Source organism: Aegilops tauschii, chromosome 1 (genome assembly GCF_002575655.3).
Source record: "Aegilops tauschii subsp. strangulata cultivar AL8/78 chromosome 1, Aet v6.0, whole genome shotgun sequence".
NCBI classification, from domain to species: domain Eukaryota; kingdom Viridiplantae; phylum Streptophyta; class Magnoliopsida; order Poales; family Poaceae; genus Aegilops; species Aegilops tauschii.
This window is the reverse complement of record NC_053035.3, coordinates 348,093,957-348,121,595: the sequence shown is the minus strand read 5'-3', so window position 1 is coordinate 348,121,595 and position 27,639 is coordinate 348,093,957. Positions and strand designations below refer to the sequence as shown.

Here is a 27,639-nt window from a genome sequence, read left to right as displayed (position 1 = left end):
CGAGCTTCCAGCATTGTCCACTCGATTCCCCTCGTTCTCGGCACACCTCGTCGTGAGCTCCATGCTCTGCATGCCGGCGCCGTCGACTGAGACGTCGCTCCGGTGCCCCACAGTGGACCTGACCTCCGCGGCATACTGAGAGCACACGTTCATTTCCCTAGCCCCAACTACGATGGTTTTGGGTTAACTCATGTTTGGATGGTGCATTGGTATTTATGTTTGGACAAACAGGATTAATTGGATTCACCAATCTCGCGCTTTTACCAGTAGTAGAGATAGAGACGTCTGTAGAATTGTCATGACTCTACGTCCATTATGTAAGGAACCAAACATCCTTTGGGGATCATTCATAAACATGTTCATGGCTACTTAGACAAAGCATATAAACATCGACTTGTGAAAATCTAATACACATATTCTTGAAGTGAACAATACACAAATTGTTCACTATTAAGAACACACAATTTTATCTTTTTTGTGTAGCTCATATGTCAATATGGAAGTTTTTTAGTTTGTAAATTTGAAAAATCAGAATATGTTTTATTGAATTTTTCAAAAAAATAGCAGGTTGCCTGGAGCCCAAGGACTGATAGGCAAACAATATAATGCAATTGTTCCAAACTTCAAGCAGAATTGGATCGAGAGAATATAATATATATGTGTTCAACACCAGTGGATAAAACAATTCACCACAAACCTAAGAAACAATGAACAAGGAGTAGTGTACTTCAGTGAAACACGATGTACAGTAGCTCAGAAGACACCCGTGTCAGGGTTGGTCTCCACTAATCTCACTTTCCATACTGTTGTTGTAGTGGTCAGCTTCACCATCATTCATATCACTTGCCTTATCTGGTTCAGAGGCCAGCAATCTGTTGACTGGCACAAAATAATGAACTTCAGACCAATCAATATAAATGCAACAAATAATAACAAAGTAATAGTTATCATTCAGATAATTCTCTGGAAACTTGCAACCGCAAATGCCAGAAGGAAATTTCAGTGAATATGGCCTTAACATTATACATTTCAAAACATTATGGCCCTTGGTAAATTGACAAACCTTTCCTTTGTATACATCGAACTCTGATTGAGATGCGTGAGAACTGGGCACTGCACTGCCTGAGCCAACAAATAAGTCTTGTTAGGGAGGACTTCTGAACAAGTAATATAACAAATTTTACTCATGTACTACCTCTGTCCCACAATGTAAGACGTTTTTGCAAGTTATGTTTAGCTTGCAAAAACGCCTTACATTGTGGAACGGAGGGAGTAGATGCCTACAGGTTGTACCATCGATCTACGTCTTACATTGTGAGGCGGAGGGAGCAGATGCCTAAAGGTTGTACAATCGAGATCTCCATTGCTCTGGCCTTCCATACTCTTGTTTTCATGGTCAGCTTCGCGGTCATTCACAGCACTTGCCTGATCTGATTCAGACGTCCGCAATCTGTTTGACAGCACAAAATAATTAAAATCCAGGCCAAACAATATTATACGCAACAAGAGTAACAAAACAATACTTATTATTCAGATCAAACTCTGGAAACTTGCTGTTGCGAATGCCGTAAAGAAATTTTCGTAAGCATGGCCTTAGACTCTCACAGATGTGAAGCTTTGCAAAGCGGTCCATGCAGTTTCGATTCAGCTCCAATAACTCACGTACAAGAGTGGCCTCCTTTTTCAAGCCCTTAAAAGATCATTTGAAAACAGATGACAGAAGCTTAAAGGCATCAAAGCATGAACATTTCAAATTCGCAAAATGTAAGCCTAAGTATTTTCAGAGGCATGAACATACCAACATGGAAGCAGCAACAGCTTCAGAAAAAGGCCCTTTGTAGGTGATCAAAATATCAAACACAATCTCACGGACAGCATTGCTAAAGTCAAACAACTTATCCTCCAGCACCTCAGTAATGAAATCATCCTCATCCTCACGGTTCTTGGTTTCACATTCCAATAACTCAGACATCAACATGGCTTCTTCCGCAATACACTTGAAACCATGGATCAGTTTTCAAATGGTGAAGAGAAGTTAATAAATGTCAAGCACTAAAAATAAAAATAAAATAAAAGAAAGATGGGCAATGCCACATCCTGGTCAAAGTTGTATGATGCAGACATGTACCATAAAGCCAGCAGCTGCAACAGGAGATTCAGAATCTGATTTGGTCACACTGTCCGCTTTCTCCTTGATACTCTTGCTCAGTTCAGCAAGCTTAGGAGTGAGACCTACTGCAGTACTCAACTTCTTCTCCGTCTCCAGACACTGAAAACATTATCATCCAGTGGCGTAAGTTAATGACCAAAGCAATCAATCAAATACCAATTTAGTTTGGTAGGGGCAGGAGGAAACTTACAATACAGGCTGCAGCATAAAGGTTGAAATCACGAGTTATATTCCGGTAGTAGTACTCATCAAGGTATTTCAAATAGGCTTCAAAAAGAACATAACCAGACTTCCAGGGCAATAGCCTTTGCCAACCCCATGCTGGTTCCATAAGCTCTTAATACAGAAGAAAGACTAGTCAGATAAAATCAGGTAATAATAGTAGGCTAAGGTAAGAAAATAATGCAACCATGGATCAGAGGGAAATGCACCATCCACACACTGAAAAATACAAGCAAAGAAAGGATGCACAGAGAGTACAGAGCAAAGGGGAAACGAATGCTTCAACCATGAAAATGAACATAAATCAAATATGAATTTCCTAAAGTAGAAAGCAAACCACAGTTCAAACACAAAAGATAGACCATGCAAATTCCTTGTACCTCTGTAGAGGATGATATCCAATGGCGGCACATCGTTGACAGTTTCGAATTCCTTTGTGGTTTCCATAATCTCAAGAAACTTCACCATATGTTTACGGCTGACCTTCGCGAGCAAGGTGTCGTCACTGCACAATACCTCACCAGATGAGTGAATATGTTCCTTCATCATCTTGGGATCTAGTGTTTTCTATATTGGATGCTGTGGGTTTAGAACTTAAGAAGACGAGGAGAAATGGTTGAGGCGTGTGGGGTGAGAGACAGCAGGCCAGGAGATGGGGGAGAAGCTAGGGTTTGCTTAAAGTAGCAGGCACTCATTCATTCTTTATTAACTAGCAAAGCAGAACCAAGAAAATGATAACTAGAGATCATACCATGATATGGCAGTAGCAGGAGCGGTAACACTGGTGATTTGGGGAGTACTAGAGATCGCGACCATATCATTAACATTAGAACTGTTACCATAATTATTTTCACTTTGCATAACTGGCTCAGATGTGAGCAATCTGTTGACAGCACATAATAAAATTAAACTTAGGACCAAATGATAAAAATGCAACAAGAAAAACAAAGATAAATAATTGCTTATTTTTTAGTCATAGGTGTTCATGCAGAATTAGTGGTGCAAGAATAAGACCAAATCATGGCATATGGAATTTGATATTCAGATCATACTCTGGAAACTTGCAATTGCGAATGCCAATAAGAAATTTCCGTAAATGGCGCCGCTGACTTTCACAGATGTTAAGCTTTGCAAAGCGGTCCATGTGGTTCTGATCCAGCTTCAGCAACCCATGTACAATATTAGCCTCCTTACTCATGGCCTTCAAAGATTCAAACATCATTTAAAAACTAGTGACAAGAAGCTTGTAGGCATAAAAGCATGAATACTTCAGATTTGGTAAACCAGATTTTTTTTTGGCAGAGGCGTTAACTTACCAGCAAGGAAGCAGCAACAGCTTCAGAACAAGGCCCTTCGTAGGTGCTCATAATACTCAACACAATCTGACGGACATCATTGCTAAAGTTGAATGACTGATCTTCCAGCACCTCAGTAATGAAATCATCATCCTCCTCACGGTTCTTGATTTCGCATGCCAATAACTCAGACATCAACTTGCCTTCCTCCGCAATACACTTGAAACCATGCAGCAGTTTTCAAATGGTGCAGACAAGTTAATAAATATCAAGCACTAAATACTAGAAATTAGACAGGCAATTCCACATATTGATCCAAATTGTATGATGCGGACATGTACCATAAAGCCAGCAGCTGCAACAGGACATTCAGGACCTGTTTTAGTCACACTGCCCGCTTTCTCCTTGATATTGTTGCTCAGTTCATTAAGGTCAGCAGTGAAACCTACTAGGCAACTCAATTTCTTCTCCATTTCCAGACACTTGAAAACATTACATTTGCAACGGTACAGAGAAGTTAATAAGCAAACCAATCAACCAAATAACAGCTTAGTTTCGTATAGGCAAGAGGGAACTTACACTACAGGCTGCAGCATACAGGTTGATATTAGCAGGAAAATTTTGGTGGAAGTAATCAGTGAGATAATCCAAGTAGACTTTGAAAAGAACATAATCAGGCGCCCAGGGGATCAGCCTGTCCCAGCCCCATGTGTGTTCCATAAGCTCTTAACACGGAAGAAAGATTAAGGCCCTGTTTGATTGCAATGTATTTTCTAAGTATTTTAAGAATACTACAGTTTTTTTAGATACCGCGGTTTTATTTATTGTGACCTGTTTGGTTAACGCCAAAAACTGTGTTACTAAAACTAGAGTATTTACAAAACTGTAGTAATTTCTCTGCATAATAAAAAGAGCCCTGAACCTCTTTTTTTTAACAGAGCAAGCGAAAGAAACGAGTCGGTCGCTAGATATTCTCAACAAACTCATCTGGCTATCAAGCCGCCGCTCGATCCCCTGTCCTGCGTGTTCCCTAATGGGAATGAGATAGCTAGGCTGGATACGTTGATCATAGAAAGGATCCGAAGCAATCCATAGCTATCCTTTAGAGATCAGCCAAGGTCCGGAGAGGCGATCTCATCTCTCTTAACGAGTACTACTACTAATCACCGCTAAAAGCAATTGCTAGCTACTACTCCCTCCGTTCCGAAATAATTGTCGCTGGGGGCATCATTCCGACCAGGTGAAATAGTGTGAAAGTACAATACTACCCCCGATTTGAAATCCATCGGGAGGCGTACGTCTTCCTCCGTCGCTCCTCCACTCCGCCAGGCTTCTCCGCCGTCGCTGCTCCCTTTCGCCGGGCTCCTCCGTCGTCCGCATCTCCGGCGTCCTTCCCCGCCGCGGTCCGCAGCTCCCTCGCCGGCCGGCCGCCCTTCCCCGCCGTGGTCCGCAGCTCCCTCATCGGCCGCCCTTCCGCGCCAAGATCCGCAGCTCCCTCGCCGGCCGCCCTTCCCGCCGGCTGCCTGCTCCGCCACAACTTCGGATCCTTCGTTGCTGGCCACAGATCCTTCGCCGGCCGCCTCCCCCCACTCCAATCAAGAGCTCAAGGTCAGCCGCTGCGCTGTCCACTTCTGCTGCTCCTCTCGTCTCTGCTCCTCTCCACTCCAATCAAGAGAATCTGCAATTGATCCAAAAAACAGGTCAATTGATGTCAATTTGATTAACTAAATCATCCAAAAACCAGAATGATAAGTCCATATGCTACTGTTGATCCCAAGACCGGAATGACAAGTTCAGGTGTTCCTCAATTGAGGAATTTGATTAACTAAGTCATCCAAAAACCAGAATGATAAGGCCCCATGCTACTGTTGATCCCAATTTTGATGCATATCAATTGCTGTTTGAGTTCTCCAAATGAACAGGAGTACTCCTCAATTTTGATATGAAATCACCATGATACTGTAGGTATTTAAGCACTCCTGTCAAACAAAATAATGTACTGATCTTGAAATACTCCTGTCAAACAAAATAATGTACTCCTCTGACAGGAAGATCCTTAAGCCCTCTCTGACAGGAAGATCTTTCATTGGCACAAAAGGGGTACCACGAAAACAAAATAAACATTTGAGCGAAACAAAATAAATGGAGTACTCCCTCTCAAAATTGAACATTGGTAAAACTGATTAGTCGACGAAAGTCGCTGTATAGTCGACGAAAGTCGCTGTATAGTCGCCCTAAGTCGCTGTATAGTCGCAAGTCGCCCTGATTTTTAGAAAACGACTTGGCGATTAGTCGGCGACTAATCAGCGACTCAAAAACCAGGGAAAGTAGTGCTGCCACTCCTAATTAACTGAAGAAGATCTTGAGCCTTTTAAACTACAGCAGCAGCAGTATACAGATAAGCAATCATTTTTATGCTCTGCTCATCATCTCCGGACAGAAAATTACTCATCGAACTAAATACTCAACTTGGTACAGGCAACTTAATTTACTTGAATTCAGGGTACAAAATAATCACAGGAGTCTTGCTTCAAAATGCGCAGGCAGGATTCTATGTTCGCCACATCAAATAATCATAACTCTAAATCACAGTTAAATAATGTATGTGTATCAAACCAAAGAGGAAGTTCTGTTCCAAACAGAATCATTGGTGCTAACACTAATATAATCTGGAAAACACACATAAAGCTAAATGACAAAAACACCACAATCTTCTGAAATTAAGGGACGTATTTGCTTTCGAAGTGTTCAGACTCTGCCCATACTCAGTAATCTGAAAACTGTACCAAGAGACAAAACAACAACATCATCTGAAGTTGAACGTACCTGCCCATCTTTGAGCATGCCCCTGTAAACCCGGCCGAAGCCGCCCTTGCCAATGAGGTTCTTGTCGCTGAACATGCCGGTGGCCTCCTGCATCTCCTTGAGGGTGAACACCATGGAGCAGTTGCGCTTCTTCAGCGCGGGCAGCGGCAGCGGCTCCTTCACCTGCCACAGCTCGGCCGTCTTGTACACCCCTGCAGAAGAAAAAATCAGATAACCAAATTCTCATGGCATACTTTTTTTCTTTTGGAAGTTTTCATGGCATACTTTGAAGAATGTTGCACTGAAGAAACAGATGATCATACAGTGACAAATCACTTTGCCAACAACAAAGTGGGAATGAAATAGAGGGTTGCACTCACAAGGATTCAACTGGTCAAGTGATTTGCTTCTCCTCTCATTCCAACCACAACCCAATCTTCAGTCATCTCACTGGTGTTGCAGGTTCAGTGTGATGACAGTGCTCGACCGTCTCCGTTATTGACTTGCTTACGGCTGAACAACAACATCATCCACATGCATGTGGAGGTGAGAATTACTAGAATTGCGAGGCTCGGGCATAAAAAAAAAGAGAAGCGTTCATCACAAGTGAAGTGCATGCACCTTGTTGATGAGATTGTCCTTCTTGAGGATGTAGAGCAGGACCCAGCCCACCACCGGCATCCCCAGGACCCACACGAAGATCTTCGCCAGAAGCCCGGCGACCCGCGGAGCTGGTCAACGGAATTCACAATTCAGAATTCAGAATTCAGCAGCAAGAAGAGAAGACCCATTAGAATTGCACTGAATACCACCAAATTTGGTATACTGAAAAACTACTGCAACCAAAACAATACTATACTCCATTTTACTCCAAAATTAAGCTACTGCATTACTGAGGCTTCATGTGCAAAAAAATAACAGTAGCTACTACTGCTTTCAGTAGCACAAGAACTACTCCAGGAGAGATAATTAATGTTAACAGTTTCTTTTCCATGCTTCTTTGCCAATCGATGAAGCAGCAGATTTTAAAGAAGAAAATCAGGAAGAGGAACTTTGCCTCCAACAAGTGAAAAGAGGAGGACCTTCAGTGGTGGATGTGTGTTTGAATTATGCCCCCGCTCACTGAATGATTTGCAACTTCTGAATGGTTTTCAAGTCTGGACTCTGAGATGCAAATACCGAAAGGAGGTCCCGGGAGTGTTTTCTTGTGATGAGTAAGAAGAATCTACAGTATGAGTAGCTCTGCAGTGTGCGTACCTAGTCAATGGTCTGTACGACGACGTGGAGGCTCCGGCGCCACTCTAGGTCCGCTCAGGCGCTGCTCCGACTCGTCAGATCCGCCGCTCTGCTGCTCCGCCACCACTCTAGGTCCGCTTGGGCGCTGCTCCGACTCGTGAGATCCGTCGCTCTAGGTCCCCTCGGGCGCCGCTCCACATCCACGCCCCCTAGCCCATATCCAGCTCTGACGCTGCTACACATCCATGCCTCCGTCACAGAGAAGCTCGTCGCCGACGCAAAAAGAATCAATTTTGCCTACGGGGTGTGAGTGAAGGCTGGGTGGTGGGGAGAAAGGGGCGGTGGAAGAGGCCGGCGACGGGAAGAGGAAGAGGCCGGTGACGAGGAGAGGGGGAAGGCGGCGACGAGGAAAGGGAGTGGCCGGCCACGGAGAGGAGAGGCCGGCGAGGGAGAGGCGACGAGGGAAGGGGATAAGGTGGCCGGCGAGGGAGAGGAGAGGGAGAGCGAGCGAGAGCAAGCGAGCGGTGCGAGCAAGCGACCGGATAAGGTGGAAGGGTAAATCTGGAAAGTGAGAAAAAATTATAGCGTTGCGAAATTTGTACTGGGATTGCCCAGCGACAATTATTTCGGAACGGAGGAGTAGCTACGAATGGATGCACGGCCAACAGCTAGCTAGTAAATTTTACAGCATTACGTGGTGTAACCAAACAGGTCCTCTGCATTGTGAATACTTCAAAAAACGTTGTTATATTAAAACCATGGTATTTTGTACATGCATGCTAAATTACTGTAGTTTCTGATACTTTGGTTTTTTTAGTACTTTGCTATCAAACGTCAGATCAAATCCAACAGTAAGCATAGGGAAGAAGATAATGCGATGAGATGAGAACGGAGGTAAATGCACAATTAGGACATTAAACAACACAAGCAAGCAAATGATGCACACAGACTACAGAGCAGGCCAGAATCTAGTATAAAATGGAGGTGGGGGGGGGGCGAATATTTCGGCCATGAAATGGAACGCAAATCTAGTATAAAATTCCTCGTAGATTGCAGTCCACAGTCCTAACATGAAAACTAGATTGCTCAACTTCTTCGTACCTTTGTAGAGGATGATATCCAATGGCGGCACATCATTCACATGTTCAAATTCCCTTCTGGATTCCATGATCTCAAGAAACATTGCCATATGTTTCCTGTTGACCTTCGCCAACAAGGTGTTGCCCCCATTCATCATCTTGGGATCTAGGGTTTCCTAGATTTGATGCTGTGGGGGTGATGACAAGGCCTGTGGTGCGGGGGCGGCGGGGCGGTCGAGGATATGAGGGAGAAAGAGCGTTGCAGCACGTATAGGAGGAGGTCGGCTGGGAAAACTCTATTTGCCGCTAAATTAGCCAGAAAAAATGGAACGCTGCGTTAGAAAATGGTTAGCCTATAATTCTTGAAATCGTTCCCGGTTTTGGGTAGCTGCATTCATTTGCTTTTGTTCTGTTTTCTACTTTTTTTGCATTTATAATTTTTTTTCCTTCTTTTCCTTTCTCATTTTGTTCATTTTTTTAATTTCCCTTCCATTTTCGTTCAATTTTCAGGAACTTTTTAAAATCCGTGAACTTTTTTAAAATTTGTGAATATTATTGAAATGCCCAAAAAATTGTAAAAAAATGAAATCCATGAATTTTTTTCAAAATCTGTGAACTTTTCCAATTCATGAACTTTTTTAAACCTGTGAGTATTTTTTAAAATATATTTTCTTAAAAAGACTATAAGAAAACTGCAACCTTTTTTTAGAACGAGCTAGCCTAGGGCCTAGCATAGGTAGCGATGAAAAAGCCAACCCAGGCGAGCAGCAGCGAACAAACTTGAGAGCTAAGGCGAAACAGGAGGTCTCGCTTATTGCAATATTACATATTGTGCAATCACCACCTACATGCCCCAAGGGCCAAGGCCCAGCTTCCAACATGAAGAGACGGAACGAGCGGTGGTTCTACGTCGGGTTTGAACGCTTCCATCATGTTTTGGGAAGCTTCAAGGCCATTTTTACATATTCCTCAATCATTTTTTTATTTTCTGGTAGGGTTTTTTACTTATTATTTTATTTAAAAAAAATCCCCTTTTTATTTTTAACATTCATGAATATCTTCAAATTTTATGAAATTTCACATTTTACAAAAAACTAAAATTCACAAACAATTTAAAATTTGTTTACAAATTTTGAAATTCATAAATATTTTCCAAGTTCATGAACAGTTTTTCAAATTTATGATCTTTTTTAAAATATGTGAATATTTTTAAAATTCATGAAAAAAATCAAAAATCATGCCATTTTATTCGTGGATTTTTTAAATCCCAGAAGTTTTTCCAAAATCATTAACATTTTTTAGTTCTGTCGACATTTTTAATACTTTGAAATATATAAAAATATTCAATTTCCTTTTTATAGGTTTCTTTGAAACAGAGATAAAAACAAAATAAATATGTGAAAATAATGAAAGAAAACAATCGTGTTTACTCCCTAGGTGTTGCTAGGTTGGGGAGGTTTTTTTTAGTGATGTGTTGGGTTGCTCACTAGGAGGTGAGGTGCTAGTGGGCCTGATGGGCGTGCTGCAGCTCGCAACGAACGAGGTATAGCACAACCTGCTAGATGCAGTCAGATCAAAGCTGAAGTTCGATGATTTAAATAGAGACTAGCCAATCTATGTTATTTGGAAATTGGGTTATACCTAAACCATAGGTTTGCTGATGCTAGGGTTGCTAAGGTCGACCATGGAGTTTGAGCCAGAGCTCGAAAACATAGGTTGACCGCAACGAGCACGGGGACATATTGGGTTGTTGGGAATGGGCCAAGGTCGCCTGATCCGACTCTGGCGGGGCTCCGGCGATCCCCGGGCGTCGGTGCCCAAGATTTATATAAGGTTGGCCATCTTGAGGTTTTTATGTTGCATGGGATGGTTTGACAAGCTTGTGTGGGTTTTGCTGCATATGCATGGGCGACATGTTGTGATGATTTTCGGCACTTTGTTGTAAGTATTGTGTTTATGCTAGAAAGTTGTTTCCTTAGGATGTTGCAATGATTTTCTCCATCAGTTTGTTGCTACTGATGTGGATTTGTTAAATACATAGGACAAAAATGTTGCGTGCTAGGAACTTTTCTCAAGAGGATCTCATTAAAGTCTCCCACCATCAACCATGGGTTATCACTATGATTTGACAAAGTACACAACAATTTCCACGTCTCCTGCTTCTCATCAGTCTTGGATTCTCCATAAATACCCATAGACTGCCATTCAAAACCATCTTCCTTTATTTTCATATCAATGTGGTATCGAGAACACCACCCACCTTTCATTTGCAACCCATTCCTCCAAAACACAACAAAGACCACCACTCTAACCATTGATGTTTTTTTGCACCACCCAGTTAGGGAGCCCTACGTTTCCACCTAAGTCATTCAAGACCTTGTTTATTTGTTGTAGACTCAAATAAGAAGAGCACATTGGGGTCCTCCTTCTTCTGGACATCCAAGAGTCCTCGAATTGTCGGGCCATTCCCCAAACCCTGACAATTCCACGCCACAATCTTCATTGGTTCTCGCAGGGCTGATATGTCAGTCCCACTTCATTCTTGTTAGACATGCTGACATCAGTCTTAAACCCCTTCCTCTACTCAATAGTTTGTTCTACCTCCATCAACCCACGCTTAACCCCTAGATGCACTCCCGGTGGCTCTTAGACTGCCCCCTCGGCCTTGGGTGTGCGCTTATATTTCCCAACGTTCTTTCCTATTTTATTCCCATCCTTTTGTCTGTCTGCTTTCCCAATAGCAGTTGTTGCGACTTCCTTATTGAAAGGATCGGTATGGTCGACTAGAGGGGGGTGAATAAGCCACTAATAATCTTTAACTTCTTTTAACAATATTAAGGCTCAACAAGAAAACAGGTTGTGTAGATATGCAACTAGGTGAACAACCTATATGACAAGCACAACAACAACAAATGCAAGCACAAGATAAACAAACACTATAAGCTTGCACAAAGTAAAGGCACGAGGTAACCGCTAGTGGAGTCGATTGAGACGAGGATGTGTTTTCGAAATTACCTCCTTTGGGGAAGGTACATCTCCATTAGAGAGGTGTGGAGGCACAATGCTCCCCAAGTAGTCACTAGGACCACCTTATTCTCCTCATGCCCTCGCACAATGCAGGGTGTCGTGATTTCACTAGTGGTGCCCTTGAAGGCAGTGATCGGTTATTTACAAAGAAGGTTGGGGATCTCTCCACAACTCAATTGGAGGCTCCCATAACACCACAAAGCTTCACCACAATGGAATGTGGCTCCGAGGTGACCTCTTCCATCTAGGGTGCCCAAACACCCAAGAGTAACAAGATCCACAATGGATAGTAGGGGGAAATCAAATATCTCTTGGTGAAAGATAGGGGCCTTCTTCTCCAAACCCTAGACAAACAACCAGTTTTGATGGCTAGGGAGGGAGATCGGGCGAGTTTAAGCTCGGGCAACAATTGAGCAAATGGGGAAAAGAGAGGTGAGTTTTATCGGGCAAGAAGACCCCCTTATATACTGGGTAAAAAATTCCAACCGTTATGCACTGCTCGTGCTCAAGCGGTACTACCACTCGGGGGAGCGGTACTGCCGCTAAGCATGACAGATTCAAAGTGGCCCAGTGAGTACAGCAGCGGTACCAGCACGACAATTATGCCGGAGCGGTACTACCGGCTACAATAAGCGGTACTTCCGCGAATTATCAATGGGCATACAGATAATCCCACAGTAGTTCACACGGTGCCAGAGCGACAGTACCGCGTAAGTAGTACTATCATGTAACAACAACGGTACTACCGCGAATTACTAGTGGGCTAACAGAGAACCCTGTGGTAGTGCTGCGGGCACATCCACGAAAGTACCGCCCAAGCAGTACTACCGTGAATTCCTGAAAGCCTAACAGAGAACACAACGGAAGTAGCCACGACACTACTAGAGGAAGTAGCGCATAAGCGGTACTACCATGGGTACCAGCGGTATCACCGCTTAGCCTCTGCCAGTAAGACCAGGCATAACAGAGAACTGCTTCAAGGTTGGGGAAGGGAATGTTGGTGAATTTAGGTTGTGTACGTGTTGATTCCACTCATACCTTCCAACGCGGACCCCCTCTTAATAGTACATATTTCCTACGACTCAAATCAAACAAAAAGAAATGTCGAAAAATCTGTCTTTTCTCTTTCCATATCTGAGGGGAATAAAACCGTCTTGTGCCATATATAAGAATATCTGAAATGCTCAATGCACACGGTTAGTCCACAAAGCGCATTGTCATCAACACCAAAACCACTTAGAGAGAGATATGCCCTAACACTTATCCTTCTCCTTCTCCGCCCTAGCCCTCTCTATATTCCTCTTTCTCTCTTCTCACACTTTGTGCTTCCTTCTTTATGTCTATACTGCAAGATCACTCCTTGAGCCATCTACTCTATCCTACACCTCCTTATAATGGCACCTACCCCATCTTCAGCAGGTCCCATCTCCCTACTAACTAAAACATAAAAAAAATTGCGAGTTTAGCAGTTCTGTTGGAGCAGCCGAAAGATTTTTTTTAGAGGACTAGTAACCTTGTCATCCTTGCCCAAAGATGCACTAATGTTGCTCCCTCGTCTAGTGTTAACCTTTTTCCATGAAATATCACTAATCCTTGATCTCCCACCCCATCTTCCATAGCTATCGCCCCTGCTCGACTACCATCTCCTCTTCCACCACTCCATCTACTCCTCTCCTCACCACCCCCACCTTCCTGTTCTCTATAAATGTCTTCTGCCCTTTCTATATTGGGAGTCCTCACTTTTTTAAGTTTGATCTTGCATGCCTGAACACCATGTCCCTTAACATGACACAAAAACCAAAAAAAATGGCAGGTATATACTCCCATTATCTCAATTCTATCAACATGCACCATGCCACCTCACCATATATGCCACCTCATCAACCACTAATTATTTCTCCTAACATGCATGGAAATTATATTTATATTCTCTCTCAACATGCACATATCCCTACTCACCACACATGCACCTCATGAATCACACTAATCATATTCTCTCAACATGCATGGGAAAATACTACTTATATTTTATACTCCCTCCGTCCCAAAATTCTTGTCTTAAATTTGTCTAGATATGGATGTATCTAACACTAAAATGTAACTAGATACATCCGTATTTAGAAAAATTTAAGACAAGAATTTTGGGACGGAGGGAGTATATACTTACAACTATATAATAATCAAATAGAGTACAATATATTATATCTATTTTTATTTCATTTAACTTTCATCAAAAAATATTGCAACCAATCCCCGCCGCAACACGCGGGGTATCATCTAGTTTTTTTTATTCAAAGTGGACCCATATATTTTCCTCCTTCCCGTCCCTCCACACCATTATAGTAACCTAACTGCCTCTCATCAGTGGTTCAACCACTAACATTTTTACTCGGATTCGAATGAACTTTCACATTACCACCCCATCAGGACCCACATCTACCTCCCGTGTTTCTCCCATCAAATTTCCGAGCAACTCCCATTATCACGCTGCATGTCACCCAACAACAGATCATACACTCTTACCCATATAGTGACATACTTGAATTCATAATCCTCGATACTTCTGGATGGGACAAATTCCCTCCAGCAGTAGCAGATCCTTCTCAAAAGTCCACGCCCCCCCCTCTCCTCAGCCTTCCTCTGATCCGGCTCTCGCCTGAATGTAAACAGGTAGATGTTTTCCCCCATATCCCTGCAGTCCACGCCCCTCAGCGGGCTCCTTGCCCGTCCCAGAGACGGGGTGAGGGCGTACGCATAGGTTGGTTTCTCGGAGAAAAACTTTGTCATACCTCTCTGTTCAATCATGCCCACCATACCGAACCTGGCCAATCGATCTTAATTCCCTTCCTCTCCGCCTCCGACAACTTCAACCCTTCAACATACCCTCAACCTTGTCCATCGATGCAGAACAAGATCAGATCGAACCAAACTAGGGGACTTTGTTTTATGATCGCGTGTCATAGATCACCCGAAAGGCGGTGGGTGGAGATGGGGAAATGTTAACCTAGACACTAGGGTTTCACTGGGGAAGGAGAAGGGGTGGTCAGGAACAGGCTGAGCACGTCACATCAACGGGGGAAGAGTGCATGTCAGCCAAGAAGGCAAACCCTAACTAACGATAGCGACATACATCACCTCGAGGTTGCCTAACACAAAAACCCACACACGGGAGGGACCTATGGATCAGTGTGGTCCTAATCCCACACAATGTGTTTGATATAATGCAAAGAGAGAGGGGAAGGACAGGGAGAGGAGGAAAAAGACCAAATCAGTCCACATAGATTTTTTTTTTTTTGATTTTTTTTGCCAACTCAGCCGGACAAGCAGACCTCATCTATCATAATCGTTGTCCAAACAAACTCAGCAAGCGGTCACTGTATTCAATGAAAAATAGGTTTTTCGTCAATGAATCAGTCACAAATCGTAAAGTTTTTGACAGTGCTACAGCGGGCTTACGCCGGCCTGAACCATTTTCACAAATCATAAAGTGATGGCCAACAGCTAATCACGCCGCGATAGTAGTGGTTTTGTGGGATTGACTCCGGCCGTGCCTGGCCTGCAATCAACAACATACGGCTAACCTGCAGATGTCCAGGATCATGACCTTGAAGGCTACTTCAGAACAGCTATCTGACACAAGACCAAGTCTTCATTGGTAAGTCGAAGGCAGGACTCAAGTGGAATTGGGGAAGGATGTCTTCCAACGCCCTGCGCACAAAGGACCAACACCAGCGACGCGCCGTATGCAAGTTAAATCTTCACAGGTGTTATCTGACTCTAATCAAGTGCGCAGAGAAGAACACAACATCAAGCCATGAACAAATCATGGAAAGGCCATATCCATCTGCCCTCGGGAATACTTGCCAATAGATTATTCAATTAAACCGCGGTACTGAGCATCATATGACTGAATGATGATCAGACATTGTTTTCCGACTTGCTGGCGAAAATTACTAACCTAGAGACGTTTGAGCACGACTCTACAGCACTACCAGCGGCCTTTCTAGCACAAAACCCATTGCATGTTTTTACAGTTACATCCAGTAGCTCCTAAACGTCTCGAGATTCACTTTGAGCAAGCAGCCAAGAATAAGCAACAGATACAGATCAAATCGATTCGTCTCGATTGTGCTGATCACTCCCACTCTACCACAGAAAGCACTGTTGAAAAACCTGCAAGAGATATGCCAAAAAGTTACTGAGAAGCATGTCCACATGCTTGTCTTCGTTCTTTCAGAAACAAAACCAGCATGATACGGATAAAAAAAAAGGAGCAGCTGTCCAGTGGTGCTTGCTGGGCAAATATTTGAAGGTGCTTAGGACTAGAATTGTGCTATGAGCCTATGACATGGTGGAATTTGTTGAGTAATGTGGTGTTCATTAGCTGTAAACCTATAAAGACTCATCCCTCTCATGTTCTTTTCAAACACGCACACACAACTGTAGAAACACCAACGACATCCAAAGAAGTCGGTCATTTTTGTAAAATTCATATATCTCATATGCTAACCAGTGCTCCATAAAGCAAAATAATGGTGCGGTAATAACGGTCAACCTACAGTTTGTTCCAAATTAAAATCTTACTGTTTGCTGGTACAAAACAAAGAAAAATATTAGTAGGACTGACAAGACACAAAAAAAGGCAAACAGCTCTTTTGAAGTTCACAGTGGGCAAAGAGTTAGGGAAAATTAATATTTAGATATACACAGACAAAATGGAAAATGAGTGGTTCTGCTACTAGTTATTACAACACCCAGAGAACATATCTAGACACAAACTAGTGAAGCAGGTTTATTAGCCCATTTTATGTTGAGCTTATATATCTAGTCAGTTGTCACCATTCTCATGGACCAACAAAGCTCGGTCTATAAAAGACATAGGACGAAGTAAAAGTTTACTATGCTAAAACATGCTTCCATACAAAGTAGATAATATAGCTGAATAGTAGCTGATGGGGTACTTACGCATTATCTGCGAATATTGGCAGCTGCCACCATACTTGAGTTCGAAAGCGAAGGCCAGCCACTAAAGGACGTCATGTATAAATGTGACTGCTGCAGATATCTCCCTATGTAGACAAGTGTTAACACAAAGCAATATGAACACTCTGCATACTTGAAAACGCGTTCTGCATAGAGGTACTATGATCTAGTAGCCTCTGACCATGAAAACATGTGGTAGGTTCCTTTATTCCATTATTGCTGGCATCAGTATAAATGACTCGATGAGCAGACATAAGTACTGTGAGTGATAAAGAAGCTTTTAACCAACAAATTTTTGGTACATCAAATAGTAAACACACTGAGGGTATCAGACAATGAAATGAAGGCTGAATTTTTTTTTTTCAGGCTTATAGCATTGCACAAAAACTCATAGGTCGTCCAGTTCCTCTTGTAAGATGCAGAGCCAAACTAAGATTCCATGACGCAGTAGCATGGTATCCCAAATGTTGCTTTAAGTTGGCTCTTTTATATGCACACATTATCAGAATACAGTTTCCAAGTCTTGGCATTCTTTAACTAGGGAAATAACATATGACAATACAGTCAAACTCAGATGCAGACATCAACTAACCATACAAAATTTATGCTATAAATGGAACTCTATATATGACAGCAAACAAGAGGAACCAAAATAATGCTAGCATCCACAAAATTATAGAACTGGTGGAAGGCTACACCACTATCATTGATACATTAATTACATAACGACATCCCACGTGTAAGAGCATACCTTGTTAGTATTAATCAAACTGATGCCAATGTTACCATTAACTCAACTCAGGGGCAATCTGGTTGTAAGTGAAAACCATGTTTGACTCAGTTGGTGGATAGTGTATCTTTAAGAACATGCCCTTTAGCTGGTCATGGGAGGCCATCTCCTCTAGAACCTTATCCTGAGATATCAACTTAGAACAGTGATCCATTTCAGCTTTTGATAGCATGTTCCTGACATTATTGAACTCATCCTCTTGAGAGAAGACCAACTTGGACAAATGGTCCTTTTCTGCTTGCCTATCGTACTTGTCACCTTCACCTGTTCCATAAGTTATTAAATTGTATGTATATACAAATTTCTTCTGTCCTATCCTAAATGCCCTACTGATAGCTTGCCTTCCCACAGCAGGATTCCAAACCACATCTAGAAGAACAACTCTTGAAGCTCCGGTTAGGCTAATCCCTTCACAGCAAGCTCTTGTAGATGCAAGTAACACCTTCGCATCACTATCTGGATTATTGAAAACTTCAATTGAAGTCTGACGATATCGTGGTTGGATCTTCCCATCCATTTGGAGAATCTCTTTCCCTACTCTCCATTTGAAAAGCTTGCTAAGGTGTTCTTTTATCAATTCTAATGGCTGAATAAATTGACTAAAGATCAATACCTTTTCTTTCAGTGCTTCACACAAACGAACGACTTCAATTACAAATCTTGTTTTAACCCCTTCATAGGGATTTGACCTTAATCTCTCAAGCATAGGCTTATCAATAAGTGAAGCTTCCTCTTCGGACATGTTGATGGCAGTTACAAGAGAAGGATGTGTCGAAGCTAAGGAAATAACATATTCATGTTCAAAATTATTACCAGACCCAATATTCTCCACCTTTCTAATGATACTCTTCTGAAGAGGAGGAGGTTTCAGAACAATCACACTCTCTCTAAGCCCTGGAAGAGTTCGAAGAATGGTGCCATTATGGATATGAACAAATGGCTTCAGTATTGATCGAACTTTCTCTGCATTATCATCAGTTACATTACTAGTTAATGAAGCCCAAACTCCTTTTTCATATTTGTCAGAAAACTTATCCTGTCGCTTCTTTGAGACATAGTGCCTTCTGCCCACTTTTTTTTCAGTCAAAAACATTTCACCAAACCTAGGCCTTACCAAACAGAGTATATTATAAAGCTCAAGAAAATTGTTTTGGAAAGGAGTTCCTGATAGAATTATGCGCTTCTCAGTTTTAACTTTTCCCAATGTCTTCCACATAATACTGCGCTCGTTCCTAGGTGTGTGTCCTTCATCTAGCACAAGCAAACCAGGATTCTCGAGAAGAATGGTTCTTACTTTGTTCCCTTCAGTGCAGCCAGATTTTTTTTCCGATGTTAGTTTCATATATAGACCATAACTTATTCCAAGAATACCATGACCCTTGTTCCATGAAAGCAGTTTTACAAGCCTCGTCAACTTCTCTGTCCGATGCTCTTTCTTTATTAGCCTACATATGTCTCTGTCTTCTTTCCCTGAAAAATCTGTGGTGTTCATTATATGGAAAGGAACATTGACGTCCCATTTTTTGAACTCCTCTTCCCAAGCAAACAGCATCCCGCGAGGTGCAATAATAACTGGCCGACAGTCTGGAAATACCTTCATATATGTCTGGATAAAAACAATCGCTAAACGTGTCTTTCCTGTCCCTGGGGCATGACAGATCACACATCCTCCAACAACATCAGGTTTAGCTCCATGCTTCAGCTCATCAAGCCTAATATCACCAACTAGATTTGTCCACATAAATTCAAATGCTTCGCGTTGATGCTGATACATACTAGTAATGACACCAGGGATGAGATCCCATACTGTTCCATATAGATGGAAATCTTGAGATTGCCCGTCAACACTTCCAGCTTGTTCACAAAGATCATGATACATCAACGCTTCCTTCAAATAAGATCCATTTCGCCAAGGAGTTTTTTCTGCGTAATTTGAGACCTGAAATGAAAGGAGTTAACTGATGAAACTTACCTTTGTATTGTGGAGTGAGCTAAAATTTCGAGAGAAAAAATACATGGCTCACCATTGATGGTAAAACAAATCTGATTTCCAGATTTACCAAGGAGCAGTATTTGCATCTGATTCCTATTTGGTCATCAATAATAAATTCATGCTTCCCTCGAGAACAAGGTGTTTTAGAAGGAAGTCCAAGATCTAGCACATTGCTCTCTCCTTGGTGCTGCAATATAATACAGGCTAATCATTTCAACATGCTGTAAATATAAGCATGCGACAAGTAGAAATTCTAGGAGAAGTAATATGGTGCATTATATAGTTAAAGTTGACCAGATTCTCCTGGATGTAACATTTCTAGTGTAAAATACACAGATAGCATTAAGGAATCTTTAGTTTCTATGGATAAGTAACAAATGGTCAGAGGTATCTATTAGTAGCAGTAGCGGAGCTTGACAGAGATTGTTGAAGGGGCTAGGCAGTGTTGAGGGGGCAAAGAATGCAAATTATTCTTGAATTTTGACTAATATTTGATATTTAAGCCGGGTATATATACACATAATGGATTTTCTAGAGTAGGGGGGCGATAGCCCCCTTTGGCCCTAGGGAAGCTCCGTCACTGGTTAGTAGCATAAAGTATGGTTTGTGTCAACATTAGCTGATCATGCCAAGCAGAGATAATCACTCTCAAAGTGTGTTCCATTAAAATATTGGTAAACATTGAACTTATGAAACTAGTCCTGTTCTTTTATCTGAGAATACAGGGATGAAGCTATGAAGGTCAGCCTCACATTAGGTGAAATCCTTTTTCTTTCTTGATCAGCGTGAATCTTGAGCTCCATGTTCCTCAAACTGATCAAGTCTGAGTTTTCTGAAGTTAATCATGTTATATATTCAGATCGGATATAATAACAGCTCAGTCTGTGCAGTTATTAGCTTATAGCCAGGTCTAGTTAAACAACTACAGAAATTTTAAAATAATTCAATACCTACTTTAAAAAAAATAAGGGACTGGTTAACATAATCAAATCAACACCACTAAGGAAAATAGAAGAACAACAGTCATGGATCTGCAAGGTCAGAGACAATTGTCATGCTGCAATACAAACTTACCTCGTCATCATAGTAGGTTCCAATATTCTCTGACTCTAAAGCAAAGTCAAAGTCACCCCACAGCATATTTTGTTTAGCATTTTGCTCTGGTATGTCAGCTGGTGTGGAATTTTCAGTGCCAAATGAGAATACCAATGGATGAGGATCCTTGAAATTATAGTCGAACTGAGGATGCTGGTCAAAAGGAGAGAATCCTCCATCTTTATCGCCACTGATCTTATCCATCAGAAGCTTCAGAAGTGACTGTCGCTTTAGTGTTTTTGAACCTGAACGGCTGGATTTCTTGGCAGATTTTCCAGATTTTGATGACAAATGCTTCTTTTCCTTCCCAGTTTGGCTATCATCGCCATGCCTTTTATTCTGATCCGAACTGGATGGGCTAGAATCCGAGTCCAAATGCCGCTCAAACAATTGACGTTCCTTAGTCGTCGTTTCAAGCTTCAGCCTTTTCCTCCTCTCAAGATCCCAAGTAAAATGTGTCTGCTTCTGATGCTGTGTAATGTCATTGCCCACTGGACCCTCACTGCCATCTTTATCAAAGTTCAGTGGTTGAATCCCTGGTTTTTTGTGAACCTCCCACTTGAAACCATCTGCTACAGTATGATCAATTATCTCATCATCAGATGAGTCAATTCTGTGGTGGGTTTGTATCCTCCTCCGTCGCTTTGAGTTGTTGCAGCTGTTTGGGGTTGCTTTTCGTATTCTCTTCCCTGTATTTGTATAAAGAGGCAAAGGCCCGGCCCTTATTTTAGCCGAAGATGAGGCAATTTCTTTCTTGTGTTTTCTCATTTCGGCCTCTTCTTCTTCTTTTGCTTTCTTTTTTGCATCCTCTTCTTCCAGTTCCACTTCTGAATCATGACTGGCACTATTGTCATCATCGGCACTGTCATCATCCTCGTCATCCAGTTCCACTTCTGAATCATCCTCCTCTTCTGGCTCATCAGACAACTCCTCAAAATACGCATTGTACGACAACCTATCTTGCTTAAGCCCCCATAATGAACGAGTCCTCCATGCAACACATGGCACGACAGGTTCCTTTTTTCGCGGCAACGGTTTCCTCTTCAAGGCCTTACTGGCATCATTGAGCACTTTTACTTCCTCGTCAGAGTCAAGAATTTCTATATGCGATCTCCCTTGATTAAAGCCCGTAGCTCCTTCTCGCTTAGTCTCCACCTCATCCTTGATAACATCTTCTTCCTCCTCCTCATGGCACCTAACCTCACCAGCAACAACCTTGTGATCCACCGGATCCTGCGTTCCTGCCTTAGCATCAGCGTTGTTTGGCGCCTTAGCATCGTCGTTGATTGGTTCAGACATGCCACATTCATCTGCATCATGCATAGAATCGTCATCATCACCATCATCAGTGAATCCCATCTCATCCTCGGCTTCCTCCAGATCGCCACCATCGCCGTAAGCACCATTACTTGCCTCCAAATTACCACCATTACTGTAAGCACGGATCAGATCTGCAACCAGTCTTTCCTCCATCATCTCGTCGTCATAGTAATCTCCAAAGTCATCTTCAGACGCTGCGGCCTCGTCACCCATCATCGCATCCGCAGTCGGCAGCTCCCTGTCTCCACAGCCTACTGTATCCTCTTCATTCATGTGCTCCTCATCAACATGAAAACCACCACCTAGCCCACCCCCCTCGCCCCCACGACCTTTCAGCCCCGCTGCATCGCCTGATACCACCTCATTCATCGCATGACACGAATTCGAACCATTGACCGCCCCACTCCCCTGATGCTCATTGATTCGATTCCCACTAGCGGCACTGTGATGCTCATCCCTCCCCTGGCCAATGCCGCATGCCTCGTCGGCGCGAGATTCGCCATTATCATCGCCAGAAGCATCATCACCTCGCCGCGCGCTGTCGTCACAGCCATAGCGCCGGGACACCTCCACCCAGTCTCCACAGGCGGGCGCATCCGCCTCCGCCTCTGCCTCCTTGCTCTTCACGGAGGCCCGCGGGGGGCGCCCTCGGCGATTCGGTCTCGTTTCCGACTTGGAGGAGCCTGCGCCCTTGCTCCCACCGCCGCCGTCGGCATCCGCGCTCGTCGCCCCCTTCCTCCTCCTCTTGGGCCTCGGCGCCTCCTCCGGCGCCGGCGGCTGGATCGCCAGCCCCCTCGATCGCGTCCGCGTCGCCACCGCCCCCACCAGCGGCACAGGCATCGCCGCCGCCGAGGAGGAGGAGGAAGAAGAGCGCCTGCTCGCGGCAGCAGCGGCCGCAGGGGCCTCCCCGTCGAGGTCGATGACGATCGTCCCGGCGTCGTCGCGGCGGCGCGCGCGTGTGGAGGGCGCCGCCGGGGCACCTCCGCCGGCGCGGGCGCGGCGGCGAGCGGCGCGATCCATGGGAGGCGGGGAGGGGAGAGCCGAGAGCGAGTCTGTTTCCGGAACGGCGGAGGCGAGAGTCGTCAGGTCAGGTGGGGGTAGGAGGAGTCAGCAGAGGTATGGTACTACTCCTACTCCTATACTCCCTGACGCTCCCCCGGTTAGCGGGCGTGGGGTTGGGGTTTATGTCGACGCCCCGCGAGACTGACGCGCGGGCCCGGGCGGGGGGTTCTGTGGTCCACAGGGAGAGAGAAAAGCCCGCGAAACGGCGGCGGGGCCGGGGCCGGAGTCCGAGGAGGTGGGGGAGGCCGGATCGGGTGCGGCAACCGTGCTGGAGACGATGTGTGTCCTTGTCGTCGCCCCTTTTCTGGGCTTTCCCCTCTGGAGCGAATCCCGCCGTGGGTTCTGTGCCACCGTCACTCAGCCTTTCGGCGGCTTTCGGAAGCGATGGACGCGTGAAAGCCGTTAGCGCTGGCCACTGCGGTGCTTCCTTCGTTCTGGCCCTGTATTTACTCCCTTTCGAGCTGGCTATATTCATGGCGCTCTTTTACCGGCTTTCCCGAACGGGCGCGCGCATTGATTAAATCTACTGAGTGACTGACGACGGGGTCGTCGTCGAAGCGGACGACGGGCCAGCGCGCTAATTTCGCCGTGGATGGAGCAAAGTTAGGTTACAACTGTCCATAACCACTGCGCATTTTATCTACTACGGGCCAGCGCGCTAATTTCGCCGTGGATGGAGCAAAGTTAGGTTACAACTGTCCAAAACCACTGCGCCGTGGATGTACTCCCTCCGTTCAATTTTTTTTAAAGATTCCACTATAAACTACATACGGAGTAAAATGAGTGAATCTATACTCTAAAATATGTCTATATACATCTGTGTGTAGTTTAGAGTAGAATCTCTAAAAAGACTTATATTTAGGAACGGAGGGAGTAGTAACTAGAATAATTGTCCATGCATTGCAACAAATATAAATATTCTAGAATGTTAGTCAGTCCGTGATTTACATGCCCATATTAATAAGATTGTGTAAATAAGTGTTTACCAAATAAAATCCTACCCATTATTTATCTTCCCAAATGAATTCTAGGATCTTATTTGGTAAGCATTTAGTGTCTTGCCAAAGAAAACATGATCTTATTTGCTAAGTCAATAAAACGTGGGGCAGTTAAGTCAGTTCTCAAGCAAATCACTGAAAAACTCAGAGATAGGAGGGGTAGGGGGATCAAAATTGAGAGAGGGGGAGATCAAGGGGAGGGGTGGGTGATGTGCGAAAGAACAATCCTAACTCGGCTTTAATATTAAAGATAATAACAATGAAGGTCAAACTCACTCTGCATTATCCTATTATAAGTGGCGAAGTGAGTAATCCTTATAATCTAAAGTTTCCGCCTATTTTGAAAAAGGTTTACATATTACACTTTTTACTTATAATAAAAGTTAATCGTCAAAGTTATATTTTGAAAACCATATCGACTTATAATAAAAGTTAATCGTCAAAGTTATATTTCGAAAATCATATCGATGCCCAAAGTATCGTCTTTTACATGAATTGAGTCAGTAATTGTATTCCCTTCGTCTAGGTACATAAGACTACCCACACTGAGAGTAACATAGGTAGTAACATCACACATATCTAGATAAAATAGATGATGTGGCAAACAATAAATGAAGAAAGAGAGGCATGTGGTAACATAGCTAGTTACCACTAGTATGAGTAACATCACACATATCAAGGCAAGACGAGTCTATAGCCTAATAAATGAAGTGTTGCATGTTATCACACATATCTTACTCCCCACTATAAAGGTAGTAACATAGAGTAGTAACATGAGCAATGTTACTACTCTCTATGTTACTACCATTGTGGCTAGTCTAAGTCATCTTAGATTGTGCACCACAACCAAGATGGAGGGGAAAACAAGAGAACTTAATGTTTATTTGCTAATTAATATTATTGCATGCAATGAACTGACCACTGCATGTCGTGTTTGGTAGTCTTAAGTCATTGAAAGCATACATGCCCCACAGCTCTTATTGATTTATTCCTTTATTTATGTCAAAAACAAGAAACAAGATGAGAGTTAATGCACCGCGCCTATGTGTTATGAGATTATTTGGTTTTCGTAAGACTAACCACAATGGGTAGTATCATAGACTGGTAACATGTATATGTTACTGGTCTATGTTACTACCTCTATAGTGGGGAGTAGTATATGCGTGGTAACATGCAACACTTCATTTATTAGGCTATAGACTCATCTTGCCTTGATATGTGTGATGTTACTCATAATACTAGTAACTAGCTATGTTACCACTTTCCTCTTTTTCTTCATTTATTGCTCGCCACATCATCTATTTTATCTAGATATGTGTGATGTTATTATCTATGTTACTCTCACTGTGAGTAGTCTAAGGTGACTTATGCACCTGGACGGAGGGAGTAGTTGTTTATGTCACACTCATAAATAAAGGCACCATATGGTTGGTAGGTGAGATGAGGTGTACCCACCGTCCCTATTTAATGGCGCACTCGTTTTTTGTGCATAAAGTTTGATCATCAATAATATATTAATTATAAATCTATCTATAACACTATAATACTCTCTCCTTTTCGGTTTATAGGGCTTACCTCAAAATTTTAGATTTCTCATTTTATAAGTCTTAATTTCATGGTTCCCTACCACATGTTCAGATTTCAAGATGCATTAAATCATTGCATGCAAGTATTAAGAGAAAATTAACCAATGCATGTACTTCATGCATGCATGCATTGCAATTAATGCATTGGTAAACATAATTTTTGAGGAAAACGAGTGCATTAATTTAGTGTTTTTGTAAACTACAAACATTATTCCACCACTCACCATCTACCTTGGTTGATGAGATTTTTGAATTGAGCCCTATAAACCGGAAAGGAGGTAGTAGAAACAAAGGGCCTGATCCAACTAATCTCAGCCATCAAATCATGCCAATCAAACGGCCTACATTGCTCCAATGTTGAGTGGACAACATGTTTTGCGTGCAATTAATATCGTATTAAATATCAAATTCTCACATTAACCACATAATTACTCACAATTCATATCCTTACCTAATATCAACATGCAATTAATATTCTACCCAATATCACATGCATTGGACACATTTACTAGTCACAAGAAATACACAATTGAAAACCACATTTTACTGCAATTTGAATAGTATAATTTTTGTTGCCCAGATTAATGGTTAAAGTTGAACCTCAAATATACTATCATGAAAGTTATAGTTTGAGCTTTTATGTGTTAACTTTGATCGCCAGTTTTGCCAATAATATATTAATTATATGCTATAAGAAAAAATATACAACTGGAAACAACACATTTTACTGCAAAATGAATAGTATAATGTTTGTAACACATGATTCACATTTTTTTGTCCGAGTTAAATCTTGAAATGTATGTGTGCCATGTCAATAGGAACTAAGTGAATATAATACTAGAAAAAGATAGAACCGAATGACACCAACAAAGCCAAAACTGTTACTACTATCAATAAAAATTGCACTGCCACAATCTTATTATGTGGAGAAGTGAGTAATCCTTATACTCCAAAGTTTCTGCCCATTTTGGAAAAGATTTTTATATTACACTTTTTATTTTATAATACAAGTTAATCATCAAAGTTATATTTTGAAAACCGGATCGAATCCAAAGTATCATCCTTACGTGAATTGAGGCGGTACTTGTAGTTGTTTATGTCACGCTCACAAATAAAGACAACATGTGAGGTGTACATATGGTTGGGTAGGTGAGGTGTACCCACACCATCCCTATTTAATGGCGCACTCGCTTTTTGTGCATTAGTTTTGATAATTAACTTCGTCAATATTGTACTCCATCCGTTCCTAATTATAAGGTCTATAAGTTTTCAAAAAGTCAAACTTTGTCTATGTTTGACCAAATTTCTAGCAAAATATATAAATATTTACAATGGAGTTCGATTTTGAAAGGATCGATACGGTCGACTAGAGGGGGTGAATAGGAGACTACAAATTTTAATCTTTCTTGTCAATTTTAAGGCTTAGCGGATAAATAGGGTTCACTAGATATGCAACTAGGTGAACACAACCTATATGACAAGCAAGCTTAAAGCAAAGTATGCTAGGCAACAATCTAATTAGCAAGCCAACAAGCATACAAGGCAAAGTAAGGTGTGGGAAAGGATTAACCACAAATGAGGCGAGGACGCGGATTTTATCCCGAAGTTCACTCTTCCTTGGGGAAGAGCTACTCTCTGTTTAGAGCGGTGCCGGAGCCAAAGCTTGCGGAACGCCATGAAGGCTCACCGTAGTCTCTTTCGAGTCACCACCAACGCATGAGCCTCGAATCACTCGGGGTTGGTCTTGAAGGCGACCACCACACCTTTACAAACTTCTCCGGAGCACACCACAAGCAAGGAAGCTTCCGGAGGAACCTCTAACCGCCTAGGAGCCCAAGCTCCAAGAGTAACAAGTCAATGGGAAGAAATGTTGCAGGGAACGCGATTTGGTTTGGTCAAGATGTAGATCGGGTCTTACTCTACCAATACCCAAAATTTCAACAAGTTTGGGTGAAGCGATTGAGAGTATTGAGCAAAA

At 42.7% G+C, this 27,639-nt stretch overlaps 2 protein-coding genes across 9 annotated transcripts; both read right to left on the bottom strand.

The window, feature by feature from the left end:
- Positions 1-611: 611 nt before the first annotated feature.
- On the bottom strand, positions 612-8,292 carry LOC109764176 (uncharacterized). 7 transcript variants are annotated; one of them, XM_040386442.3, is made up of 18 exons: positions 7,750-8,292; positions 7,575-7,656; positions 7,114-7,223; positions 6,873-7,005; positions 6,514-6,704; positions 4,267-5,365; positions 4,029-4,169; positions 3,709-3,906; positions 3,445-3,593; positions 3,144-3,275; positions 2,773-2,897; positions 2,361-2,506; positions 2,129-2,269; positions 1,799-1,996; positions 1,524-1,690; positions 1,312-1,450; positions 1,064-1,118; positions 612-879 (listed from the first exon to the last, which is right to left on the bottom strand). In XM_040386442.3, exons 6-18 carry the CDS (start codon positions 4,405-4,407, stop codon positions 770-772), a joined length of 1,842 nt encoding a protein of 613 aa, XP_040242376.1. In that variant the 5' UTR covers positions 4,408-5,365; positions 6,514-6,704; positions 6,873-7,005; positions 7,114-7,223; positions 7,575-7,656; positions 7,750-8,292; the 3' UTR covers positions 612-769. The 7 variants fall into 7 exon arrangements, 5 of the variants coding, with proteins under 5 accessions (XP_040242376.1, XP_040242381.1, XP_040242373.1 ...); XR_005753429.3 differs by lacking the exon at positions 7,575-7,656 and having other exon boundaries at positions 1,064-1,122; positions 1,606-1,690; positions 7,750-8,291; XR_005753433.3 differs by lacking the exon at positions 7,575-7,656 and having other exon boundaries at positions 1,606-1,690; positions 7,750-8,291.
- Positions 8,293-15,679: 7,387 nt separating this feature from the next.
- Positions 15,680-23,173, bottom strand: LOC109764175 (uncharacterized). Of its 2 annotated transcripts, none has more exons than XM_073497958.1 (5): positions 20,675-23,173; positions 19,632-19,787; positions 17,569-19,546; positions 16,800-16,903; positions 15,680-16,007 (listed from the first exon to the last, which is right to left on the bottom strand). In XM_073497958.1, the coding sequence occupies exons 1-3, from the start codon at positions 23,033-23,035 to the stop codon at positions 17,606-17,608; spliced, it is 4,458 nt and encodes a 1,485-aa protein (XP_073354059.1). In that variant the 5' UTR covers positions 23,036-23,173; the 3' UTR covers positions 15,680-16,007; positions 16,800-16,903; positions 17,569-17,605. The 2 variants fall into 2 exon arrangements, with proteins under 2 accessions (XP_073354059.1, XP_040242371.1); XM_040386437.3 differs by having other exon boundaries at positions 16,800-17,076; positions 20,675-23,167.
- Positions 23,174-27,639: the final 4,466 nt, after the last annotated feature.